At 34.1% G+C, this 12,868-nt stretch overlaps 2 protein-coding genes across 2 annotated transcripts; both read right to left on the bottom strand.

Moving 5' to 3' along the window:
- Positions 1 to 4,508: 4,508 nt before the first annotated feature.
- Positions 4,509 to 5,825, bottom strand: K441DRAFT_280332 (uncharacterized protein). The gene has a single exon (XM_067640925.1). It carries the CDS (start codon positions 5,550 to 5,552, stop codon positions 4,890 to 4,892), a length of 663 nt encoding a protein of 220 aa, XP_067498814.1. The 5' UTR covers positions 5,553 to 5,825; the 3' UTR covers positions 4,509 to 4,889.
- On the bottom strand, positions 5,659 to 6,637 carry K441DRAFT_667709 (uncharacterized protein). Its single transcript, XM_067649891.1, has one exon. The coding sequence runs from the start codon at positions 6,259 to 6,261 to the stop codon at positions 6,100 to 6,102; it is 162 nt and encodes a 53-aa protein (XP_067498813.1). The 5' UTR covers positions 6,262 to 6,637; the 3' UTR covers positions 5,659 to 6,099.
- Positions 6,638 to 12,868: the final 6,231 nt, after the last annotated feature.

Genomic DNA, 12,868 nt, shown 5'->3' with positions numbered 1-12,868 from the left:
TGCTAAAAGGAGAGCTACCGCTTATAGAAATATATAGAGGAGGAGCGGAACCGTTCTAGAAATGAGTATAAAAGACGTTTTAATAATAATAAGGGCCGTAACGGTAACTTTAAAGAACACTTTAGACAATACACTATCTACTATAAAGGAGATAATAATAATAAGTGCAATAAGACCTTTAAAGCTCTTGTGCTAGATATAGACGCTAATAAAAATACTAATAATAACAACAGCGAGGAAGAACTAGAAGACCCTAACGGCTACTACCTTATATTATTTAGGACTCTTACTATAGACGAAGCAACCTCTATAAGCGTAGAACTAGCCAACAAGGCTTACACTTACTTACTTACCGTAACCTCTACGGAACCTACTACGGAAACTAACCCATTTAACTACAACACAACAACCGCCGCTTTACGCTATACTTCCATAGTATTTATAGGAATTATAATTAATACTAGTGCGTTAAAGAAGTCTATAGCCGGTTATAGATAATTTTAGGCACTATAGAACGCGGACTAATCTATAAGACTTAATACCTTAACTAAAGGATAAGTTAACGTGTAGTTCAGCATTAGAATTACTACCTCCATTAGAACTACGGACGTTATTACCCCTATAGGCAAGATACAGTTTTATATTATTTATACGGATACCCCTTTCCTGCTCTATTTAGCGGATATAAATAGACTCTAAATCTACTACAATAACCTCAGAAACGTTGTTATCACTCGTACTAAAAAAGTGCTAGTAGTGCAACGGTTTAGCTACCTATTTCTTTTATAGAGTTTATTACTATAGTTATATTTACCTAAATCCTTTAACATAAACCCCTACTACTTAACAGATATAGAGCTATGGCGCCTATACCGTCGATTTAAATATCCCTTAGTTAAGAAATTATAAAAACTACTTTACTATACTGGCTATAAAACTAACAGAATGGCCATTAAGCAACTAACTAAGTTCTACCACTACTATTAAAAGTTTAGTAAATTACTAGGTAGATTCCGCTTCACCCTATAAAACAACATTAATTTTAACTATAATATTATTATTAACATTATATACATTAGCGGATTACCCCTCCTATATATTATTAATAAAGAAACGCGATTCTAAGCCGGTAGATAGCTATAAGATATTAGCGCTAAATATACATAGGATATTCTATGGATGTGCTGGATTAATATTTACCTAGGGCCACTAGACCTAATTACCTACAACGCCGGAAAGAACTTTATTAGTAAGGAATTTAAGTAATACGCCACTATTATAGGAATTAGTATAAAGGGAGTACTGGTTAAAGCACATAACTCTATTAGAATGGTAGAGCGCTGCTATAGTCTATTATAGCGAGCCTACCAGATCATTATAACTAAAATCTTTAAAATTAATAAGGAGATAGGACTTTAAATAGCGCTTAAAGCAATTAATGATTTAGCTGGCCCTAAAGGACTAGTTCCTACACTTCTAGTCTTTAGAGCCTATCCCCAAATAGTTAAATTTAATGCACCATCCCCTACGGTTATATAACGCGCTACTATAATTAAAAAGGCTATAGCAGAGATATAGAAGCTACAAGCTAAATAACAAATCGCTAATGCGCTAAATATGTGAAACGGACCCAATACTAATATAATTTATAATCTCCCACCAAATTCGCCCGTTTTAGTCTAGAGAGAAGGAAATACTGGCTAAAGCGGCTATTAGGACGGGCCATTTACTTTGCTTACCGTTAAGGGTAAAATATATACTATTAAGCTGTCTAGCGGACCTATAGCCTTTTAATCTATAGTCGTAAAACCCTACCTTTAAGTAACTAAATTGTAGGAGCAAATTATTGGACTAAAATCGCCACCTAAACCTCTACTTAGGTTAGCCCTTCCTAAGACTGTCTTAGAGAGACCTACTAAAGCTTAGTAATAACCCCTAAAATAAGGCAGAGGACACCCTTATAAATACCCTCTACTTACGGCTATAACTAATATTACTATCTACCTACAGGATAATAGTTAATTTAGTACTTAATTTAGCGCCTTCTAATAGAAGGAGCTTACTGGTCTACTTAAGAAGGGAGTTTTTAAGATTATAAGACTCACGGACATACTATAAGGCGTATAACTCTTTAACTCGCGATTTATTAATAAGATTAAGAATAAGGGAACTAATAAAGCTTTTAAGAAATCCTAACTAGTCGTATAAGCTTATAACGACTTAGAAAAGGAACTAGTTTTTACCTAATTACTAACTATTTAACAAGTTAGCTAACGACTAATTCTCTATATCGCCGCCATAAAGCTTCTATAGGCACAACTTTACCTCTAAGATATTTTATAGGCCTACGCACAATTAACCACCATACTAAATTAAGAGTTCTACGTACGACCTCCACATAAGCTGATTAAGTAACTTAGGATTAATAAGGCCTCTATTTTAAAGATTATAAAACCACTCTACGGAGTACCAGAAGCCGGTAACCACTGGTTTAAGATATATTACTTATATTACATCCAACAGTTGCATATAGACTAGTCTACGTACAACCACTGTTTTCTATAGAGTAACAAACCCTTTAGTATTATAGGCCTATAAACTAACAATACTCTATTCCTAGTAGATAAGACCTTTATAAGCGTAGAGTAAAACAAGCTATATAAGGCCAAGTTTATAGCTAAAGAATAAGAACAACTTACCGTTAATACGCCTATTAAGTTTAATGGTAGAGTTATTTAGCTACTAACTAACGGGAGTATTACGCTTATTTAGGAACAATAATGCATAAACCTTAGTATAATTAGCACTAAGCTTGCCACAAGTATAGGATTAAGAGGAGCTATAAGAACCTTAACTCTAAAGGACTAGTATATTGCTTAACATACTAAAGGTGCATATATTGCTTTAGTTTACCAGCTAGAAGCCTTATTCAATTTATCCTTTACCGCCTAGGTAATTAACCCTAATAAGGAAGACATAAAACAGTTAAATAAGCGTCTAAACTAGTAAATCAAGAACGCTAATAGAGGCCTTAAGTTTATTAAGTTAGATATTAAAACCCTATAGCTCCTAGTATTTATAAACGCGTTATTTGCCAATAATAAGGACCTCTCTTCGCAGATTAGCTACATTATCGTACTAGCCGATACTATAAAGAAGGCCAACATCATCTATTAGAGCTTGGTTAAGTGCAAAAGAGTTACTTAAAGCGTACTAGCTTCTAAACTCTACGGTACGGCCCACGGCTTTAATATCGGCGTTATAATTAAGTCTATAGTAGACAAGATCCTATAAATTAACCTTCTACTTATACTTTGCACTAATTCTAAGTCCTTATATAACTATCTAGTACGACTTAAAACCACCTAAGAAAAGCGCCTAATAATTAACGTAATATGCCTCCAGTAAGCCTATAAACAGAGATAAATTATAGAGGTGAAATAGATTAATAAAGAGGCTAACCCTACTAACGCTATAACAAAGGGAAAACCCTACGCGGCTCTTTAACGGCTTATTAATACAAACTAAATTAATCTATAAGTTATAGGATAGGTTAAACAAACGAACTTAAATTTAGCTTAGTATTAGGTAACTAATTATAACGGTGCAGACCCTAAATTTAACCAGCTAATTAGGATTTTCCATCCCTAGGATAGAAAATTGCTATTAGCTCGCTTACCACTAGCGCCTTAGCAACCCTTACAACATATCAACCTACTACCCCTAATAATTCTTTTTATAATTATAGACCTATAAAAGGAGCGTGGAAGCTATTGCGTATTAATTAGATCTCTAACTATTGCGTATACGCTACGAATAGTCTAAAAGTAAACTTAACTTTAGAGTATAGATTAGCCTTCTTTTTAGAGTTGCTCTAGTGTCGGAATGTTAGTTATATAATATAGTTATAAGACTACAAAGCGAGGCTAGCTAATTTAACCTTAGAGCAACCCCTTACTTCTAGACAATTAATTAACTACCAACTTTAACACCGTATACATATTATATAGTGATATTCGTGCCCGTTGATAAAGCGAGTATACCGACACTAACACTTACTAAATTAAACTATAAGATATATAATAAGGAACTACTTATAATTATTAAATGCTTTAAATAATAGCGTCTAGAACTTAAAGGATTGTTGTTTTTAATATGCGTATTAACGGACTATAAAAACCTATAGTACTTTATAACTATAAAATAGTTAATATAGCGCTAAATTTATTGGGCTAAATACCTCTTATAATTTGACTTTAAGATTATATACTAACTAGGCAAATTTAATTAGAAGTCTAATATATTAATATAACGATTATAAGACTTACTTACGAACTCCTTAAACGAACAAATTATAAATTAATTATAGATCTTATTACCCCCTAAACGTTTTAAGAAACCACGTTCTATATTCTTAAATACGGAACTTAATAAAAACGAATTAGAAATTAATAAATAGGAAATTAAAATTAATAAGTTAATGGAATATAAATATAAGAACGATATATGGATAGTAAATGTTGGTATCACCAGGGATACCTATTCGAATAGGCCAGGATCGTAGTTAAACAGTCTGTGCTGGTTGATACGATGGTTGTTGATTCTTCTTGATTGTTCCAAATGAGGAAGGGTAAGGAGCTTAGGGCTCCTTACCACGCTAGTGCCGCGGCAACACGTGACGACCACGTGACTACACGTGATATTGTCCCAATACTGGCAACTCTTCTTTTATGGTTGCCATCTACATACAAACACCGCTTAACTAGCGTAATAAATATAAATCCTCCTTACTTACTATTGCCATTGTAATATAAGTCTCGCTGTCCTAAAATTTGCTAAAGAAATGGTGGTTAACTAAGTGGTAAGCTAGGAAATCCTAGATAGATTAACTAGGGAACTATGTTGTTAAAATAGGGTTGCGGAGCTAGCGGAGCGTAACTAGATACGGCTAGCTTAAGCAAATAGGAACGACAGTCGACCAATAGGAATGCTGCGACTGTGCCGGTCCAACTCCTTCCCTTGTTGATATCCGGCTCCATTCCGGGATCCACCTCTACTGGATCCTCCACGGGAGCCTCCTCCGCGGTAGCCAGAGCCTCTGCGTCTGTTATAGCTGCCACAGCCTTATCTATACCCACTTCATCCGTAGGAGCAATCAGTGCAGTATTGGCCGTTGTTATGACTGTCGTATTCGCCGTAATCGAGCTCCTTATGATGTTGAACCTCTGGCAATCTGACCTTGTGATATTGAACCTCTGGCAATTTAACCTTGTAATGTTGAACCTCTGGCAATCTGACCTTGTAATATTGAACCTCTGGCAATCTAACCTTGTAATGTTGAACCTCTGGCAATCTGACCTTGTCGTAAGCATTCCGCTGTCTGTATTGCTGATATGGCGGATAAGCTTGCTTGTTGTGTGGTGGTTGCGGAGGTTGTTATGGAGGTTGCTGTGGAGGTTGCGGAGGTTGCTGTGGAGGTCGTTGCGGAGGTTGCTGTGGAGGCCGCGGAGGTTGCTGCGGAGGTCGTTGCGGAGGTTGCTGCGGAGGTTCATAAAAGGTAATAGATGTCTGTGGAAAAGTAAAGGCTTGTTGCGGGTGGGACGGAGCTTAAGGCACGGGTTAAAATACGGCAGCTTGAGGAACTTGAGGCGTTTGATAGCCTGAGGTTATCTGTGGAGGTTCTTGTTGCGGAGGTTCTTGTTGCGGAGGTTCTTGCGGAGCTTGCTGCGGAGATTCTTGCGGAGATTGCTGTGGAGGTTCTTGCGGAGGTTGTTGCGGAGCTTGAGGCACAGGTTGAGATACGGCAGCCTGAGGAACTTGAGGTGTTGCTTGTGGCTGTCCGTTATTGGAATTCCCTTGAGAGTCAAACTTCTTTATAGTGCGTATTTGGTGCTCAATCTCAATCTCTTGTAGAGTCCATTCGTGCTCTTCTTCTGCGTCAAGAACTTGCTTCTGAATATTATCTCTAATATTACCCCCATCTATAGGTACAAACACTCCATTCTCCCGTAGGAAGTTACGGAAGTCGCGTGCAATATCCTTGTTTACAGGAGCCTATGTTTCCTTTGTCTATCCAATAAAGTCCTCCCTTATACATTCCTATAGCGCGGTATCGTCGTATTTACTATCTTTATAGTGTGCCATACGGTGTAATAAGAATCCATTTAGGTCCTGTTGCTCGGCGTTTGCAGGGTCGATGTCTCTGCTCCATGTCTCTGGGTTAATGTCGTTCTCGTACTTCTTTGGATAGGTTAACGCCATAGTGGGTGTAGGTGTATGCTGGAAGATCTTAATTCCTTCTGTTGATATAGTATTTGTAGCTTGCAAAGGCCGTAGGGGAAAAGGGGCACGCTGGCGTTTGGGGCGTGCTATTGACGTGATTTTCGACGTGGCAGATCTGCAAGGAAGGTAGCAGATGGTGTCGGGATTGTAGGTAGTTGTTTGACGCGTTTCGGACGTTGATTTGGGACCTTAGGTTTAGTGATACTTCTGACCTAAAGTACTCGACCAAATCTTCGTAAACGTGGTTGTTCTGCGTGATGGACGCAACTTGGTATCTCCTAGTACTCAGTGACACTTCTGTTACTAGTTTTCCGCAAGTCTAAGGTAGCACAGTATCGCCGGGATCCATTCCATATGAGCGCATATGGCACCCCTGCACGAGACTGTCTCTTCTGTCGATAACCTTGCTGTTCTGTGGTATAACAGTGAAGTTAACCACTGATCAGTGTTGGTATCACCAGGGATACCTATTCGAATAGGCCAGGATCGTAGTCAAACAGTCTGTGCTGGTTGATACGATGGTTGTTGATTCTTGATTGGAATGAATGAGGAAGGGTAAGGAGCTTAGGGCTCCTTACCACGCTAGTGCCGCGGCAACACGTGACGACCACGTGACTACACGTGATATTGTCCCAACAGTAAATGTAATAAAAGTAATTTAAATAAGAAAACAATAGTATAAGGATATTACACTCGCCGAATGCGAAATTTATAACAATTAATTATACTATTAATAGAAGATAGTAGTTCTAAATTCCGAACCCTTATAATTTAAGATACTTAAATTTATATATAATTCTTCTATAGTAGGGCATCCTAGCTATATAAAGACCTATAAGATTATTTAACAAGTGTATTACTAGCCTATAATATATAACTATATATAAAAATATATTCAAGTATATAGAACATATGTTTATAGAAAGACTTATTACGTAAAGAAATAAGGAGTGCTTTAACCGTTGCCAATTTTAATATAAAGATAGCGAGATATCTTAATTAACTTTATAGTTAACTTGCTTAGCAGTAACAGGTTTACGAATATTATAGTAGTTGTTAATTGTCTTATAAAAATACAATATATAATTTCTATGGACTTAATATAATATTAGTAGCCGAATGTTTTATTAAGTATATCTTTAAGCTATATGGACTTCCTAACTTAATAATATCTAACTATAGAAGCTAATTTGTTTTAGACTTCTGGTAAGCCCTATATAAATAATTAAGTATATAAATATAACTCTTAACCATATTTTATTTGGAGATAGATAGCTAAACTAAAATTGCGAACGCGATTATAAAATAATACCTATAAATATACTGCTCTTACCTATAAGATAACTGGGAAAAGTAGCTACCTTTAGCTAAGTTTACTACTAATAATATAATAAATAAATTAATAGGCGCAATGCCGTTCTACGTAACCTACGGATAAGACCCTTAACTTAGATTTAAACTATAACCTAAAATTAATATAATAGGACCTATAATTAAGCGGATTTAGCTAATTAACGTATATAACTTTGTTAATTAAATAAAGTAGTTAACGGAACTATTATAAAGTAAATTAATATACGTTTAAATAGTATATAAATAAAGGACAAGCTCCTATATAGGACTTTAAACAAGGTAATATAGTTTACCTAAATACATAAAACCTAAAGACTTAACGGCCCTTAAAGAAACTTAATTAGAAGTTTGCGGGTTTATACCAAATTAAAGAAAAAACTAAGCCTATACGCCTATAAACTTAAACTACTAACTAAGATAAAAATATACTTAACGTTTTATATAAGCTTACTGTAACCTTTAAAGGGTAAACCTTTAACTCGCGAAGTGCTGCTACTACCTTCTATAATTATTAACAATGGTAACGGTTCTTACTTTATTAACTTAATTAATAATATATAATAGAAAACATAATCTAAACATCTTAAACTTTTTATTAAGTAAAAAGGATATAAAATACAAACCTAGGAAACCTATAATTAGATTAAGGCTAATGCGCCTTCCTTAGTAAAAGAATTCTATAAGGACTATCCTTTACGGCCTACTTTAGCTAGATAGATAAGATATAAAGGTAAATAACTACTACCCGACATAAATATACGAAAAATAATAGTAGAAAGCTTAAGATTAAGAAGAACTTAAAATAAATTATAACACTTATAATATGGTAAATTTAAAAAACCTTAAAATGTTAAATTATTTAAGCCTCTAGCTAAAGGGAGGGGAAGGAGGGGGGGGGGGGGNAGTATAATAGGGCTAGCCTAGTTATAGTAAGAATGTCTTAGTGAAATACTTAATAGATAAATTCTACTAAGTTCTGCTAACTTAATTAAATTCTACTACGTTTTACCAACTTAATTAAATTCTGTTAAAACGAACGTTTTAGTAAAATTAACGCTTAACTAAATTCTGCCAAATTCTGCTAGCTTAATTAACTTCTACTAAGTTCTGCTAGATTTTACTAAAGTCTATTAAAGACTATATACGTATATATATACGTATGCATATATTAACCACTAAGACCCCTAACTATTTAATTATGAGATTCTCGCGTTATTCCTTTCTCTTTTTTATGTAATGTTTTGTTCTCTATAAGAGCTATATACCCTTAAATTTAGATAGAATATATATTATTCCTTTAAATCTTTTCTAAAGCCTCTTCGCGCCCTTATAAAATTGTATTTTTATAACTAAGGTATACCTAATACTACTTTATCCTGTCCTAATAGTAGGATATTAAAAGATATCTTAATTTATTTTCCTTTAATGGCTATCTAAATAGGTCCTGTTTTAAGGTTAATAATATCTCCTTTATAGGCTATTAGATCTTCTAAAATTATAACTAATAAATAAGGGTGCTCCTTCTGTCTATAAGGTAGTTCTATTCTTTTTACTACTACTGGTAAGATATGGTTCCTTATTACTCTACTATCTATTAATACTTTAAACTATTAATCTTGCTAATTAACTTATAAATTTAGGTATTATTCTTAAATTCCTTTAAGAGTCTAAGGCTCTACTACTAGCTCCCTTTAGTCCTATAGGCCTTTACTTTTCCTAACTATTAGCTACTTAATTCTATTATACTTGGCTTACTCTTTAGCTAATGCCTAGTTTGCTTTTTATCCTTAATATACTATAGATATATATTCTCTAAGCATTCCTACTATTATTGTTCGTCTAAGCATTCTTCCATAAGGAATCTTCTTAGTTAAAGTATTAAGTCTCTTAACTCCTAAACTTTAGTTAAATGCTATCTATGTATATACTTAGCATTCCTATACTATTACTCTTTTAGCGCCTAATATATTCTTATAGGGTATTTCCAATTCTTTTCCTTTAGATTCTTATGTATATTATATATATTATCTATATATATAATCCACACCAATATATAATATATTAGGTGCTTTAGGTTAACTCTTAACTTATTTTTATCCTTAAGTTTAAACTTCTGCCTAGCTAATATAAACGTTATAACTTTATTTATAGGTACTAAGATACGTCGTTTACTTCTCTAGGCCTCTAATTATTCCTCTAGATCCTTTAATATTATAATTAAGGCTTCTTTAATATGATTTATAGCCTTTTCTATAATTAGGTGGTCCTAAATAACTTATTTGTCTAACCATATATAGAAATCTTTTCACTTGTCGTTATATTGCTGTTTATACTACTTTTAGTATAGCTCTATAAGCGTATACAATCTATCTATAAGGAAGTACCCTCCTATTACTATATTATAATAGCCCTTTATATATCGTTCTTTAAATCTAGTTAGAATTTCTAAGTCTTCTTCCTGTTCTAGTTCGTCTAGCCATTTTACTCTTAGTATGCCTACTTTTAGCCTATTAGTAATTCTTTATATAGGTACTCTATCCCTTATATAGCCTATTATACTAGATCTCTTATCTAGTTTCTATTCTTACTATATAAGGATTCTCTATCTAAATTCCTTTATAGTTTCTTTGCTTACTTACCTTATAAGTAAATCCTTAAAGTCTTTTTACTTCTTAATCTTTTTTTTGCTTTCCTTAATAGTCCTTATTTATATTTTAAAATCTTAGTTTTATAAGATTTTTAATCCCAAGCTTGCTTCTTTCTTAAGCTGTACTTTAACCTTAGTCTAACTAGGCTTTTATAGTGTTCTTATCTTATCTTAAAAGTCTTAAATCTTACTTATCTTACTTTAAGAATTTTATGCCTCTAGGAAACTCCATCCCACGCTTATTTATATATCTTTAAACTAAGCTACCGCTCTACTCTATTGGTTTTCGTTTATTATAGGTCCTTAAGCTTATCTTATCCTATTTTAGGAATCTTAATCTTCTCTTATCTTGTCTTAAGAATCTTAAGCCTGTGGCCTTTTGCCTTTATTAAGTGCTAAAGTAATTTACTATTTTACTTCTCTTACGTCTTATAAAGTAATAGATATCGTGTCTAATAGAGTTATAATTTCTATTACCAATCCTTATTCTATAAAGGTTTTAGTCTTTACTTCTATTACAACATCTCTAAGGTCTATATACTCCTAGTAAGCTGCCTTTATTACCTTATTGTCACTAAATATTTCGCCTGTATTAAATTTATCGTCCTTAATATCCGGTTTATAAGGTAGTTCGTTAGTTCCTCTAAACTCTAATAATTTTGGCTTTTATGGCTAATAGCTTATGCCATACTTAGCGTTCTTATAAATTTAGTATGCATTATTGTAATAAAACGCAAAACTTTTAATTAAACACTCTTTTATTCCTTATAGTACACTATTATCCCTTTATATATGTATATTGTCTACTAGTCTAGTTCCCTTTACTATATAGTTATTCTAACTATCTTTATAGTTTCTAGTAAAATAACCCTATTTTCTATAATTTATACTAGCTCCTTTTTTAAACTATTTTTCTTACTATAGAGTCTGCCTAAACGTCTTCTACTACTAAGATCTCTAGTTTAGCCTCTACTCTTTAGACCTTTAATTACTTAATCCTTATCCTCTAGGTTTCTATAGTCATTTACTCCTATACTCTTTAATATTACTTAGGTCTATTAGCTCTAGTCCGCTATTCTATAGTTTTTAACTTAGTTAATACGTACTCTGGGCCTTAATATAACTATAAAACTCTATTCTAACTTTTCTTAGCCTACTCCCTTTAGTAGATCCTATTATTAATCTTAATTACTTAATTAATTAATTCCCTTAGGGTGTCCGCATCTTCTATTAGGATAATTACGTCCTAAACTTTTACTTTAAGTCCTTATTTATACTATGCTATAAACGCCCTATTATTCTATTTAACCTATATAGCTAGCGTTTAAAACTATATTATATACTTAATTGCTAAGGTCCGTTATACTAGGTTTTAAAGCCTTTTTATTATTATAGTAGTTGCTTTTAGGTCCCTAAATATCTATATAAGTTATTCCGCGAATCCTCCCTAACTTAAGAATATAAACTTAACCTTTAAGTTTGTAGTTATACTTCCGTTCTCCTATATCTCCGTAAAGTAAGGTTTAAACCACTTAAGTGCTCTTCCTATTAGAAACAATCCCGTATAGACCACTTGGTCTATTAATATAATAATAATAATAATTCATTGCTTAACGTCCGATTCGGATCCCTATTGGGCCCACGCGGACTACTCCTTATGTACATGTGGGGAGAAAACTCTATTTGAGAAAACCCTGTAATCCATCTCCCCGCCTTTTGGGACTCGCCTGCGAGGCGCCTGCGAGGCGTCTACGAGTCACCTGTAGTACTCCTACTACCTTACTTTTTGACCTCTTTGGGAACCACTGCTGCCGTAACAAGCCTACAGACGCGCTAGTATCGCAAACTTTACTCTACTACTGTAGAGTTATTAGGGGGCGCCTGTTGCTCGCCCTCCCACCCTTTATTACTATTTCCCTTATAACCCAGAACTAGTTTAGTATATTTTAGCTAATAAGCTACTAGGTAACCGCCTTAAGGCCTTTTTATATTAAGAGTAGTGTATTATAGTTCTCTGTGCTAGCTACTAAAAGTATTACTTCTCGGTTAGTGCGTAAGGGGCATAATAGTATTACGTGTTTTAGTGTCTGTCTTAGCCAGCCATATTCGCATCTTAGGCTACCTACTAGGACACCTACCCAGTAGAGCTAGTCTTTTAGTCCTATTATTCCTGTTCTTAAGAGTGTCGCTATTATATTTTCTGCCTTTATTAGGCCTTCTTAGAGCCCTAGAGTGTTTACCCCCTATGGCGTTAACTATACTACGGCTTGGGTTCCTCTTACCTTAGTTAGCCTCTATGCCTTTAACTCCTATATACCTCTCCAGCGTTGGTCTAACTAGTATTATATTGCGGTAGATAGTTTCCTAGCGTTCTTTTATACTCTGCTTTAGCTCCTTTCTCTCTTTTACTATTATCTTTACTAGCCTCTTATATATCTCCCTTCCTCCTCTATATAGGCCTAGGCCCTAAAGCAGCACCATTCTTCTTCTGCTTTCTTTACCTATTTCTCTAATATATCTTCCCTACTTTAGGGTTATTAGTTTGTTCTCCTATAGGGCGCCCTAGGGTCCCTCTATAGTTTATTT

This window comes from Cenococcum geophilum, assembly GCF_001692895.1.
Source record: "Cenococcum geophilum 1.58 unplaced genomic scaffold K441scaffold_57, whole genome shotgun sequence".
Taxonomy (NCBI): Eukaryota; Fungi; Ascomycota; class Dothideomycetes; order Gloniales; family Gloniaceae; genus Cenococcum; species Cenococcum geophilum.
This window is presented reverse-complemented; position numbering and strand designations above follow the sequence as displayed.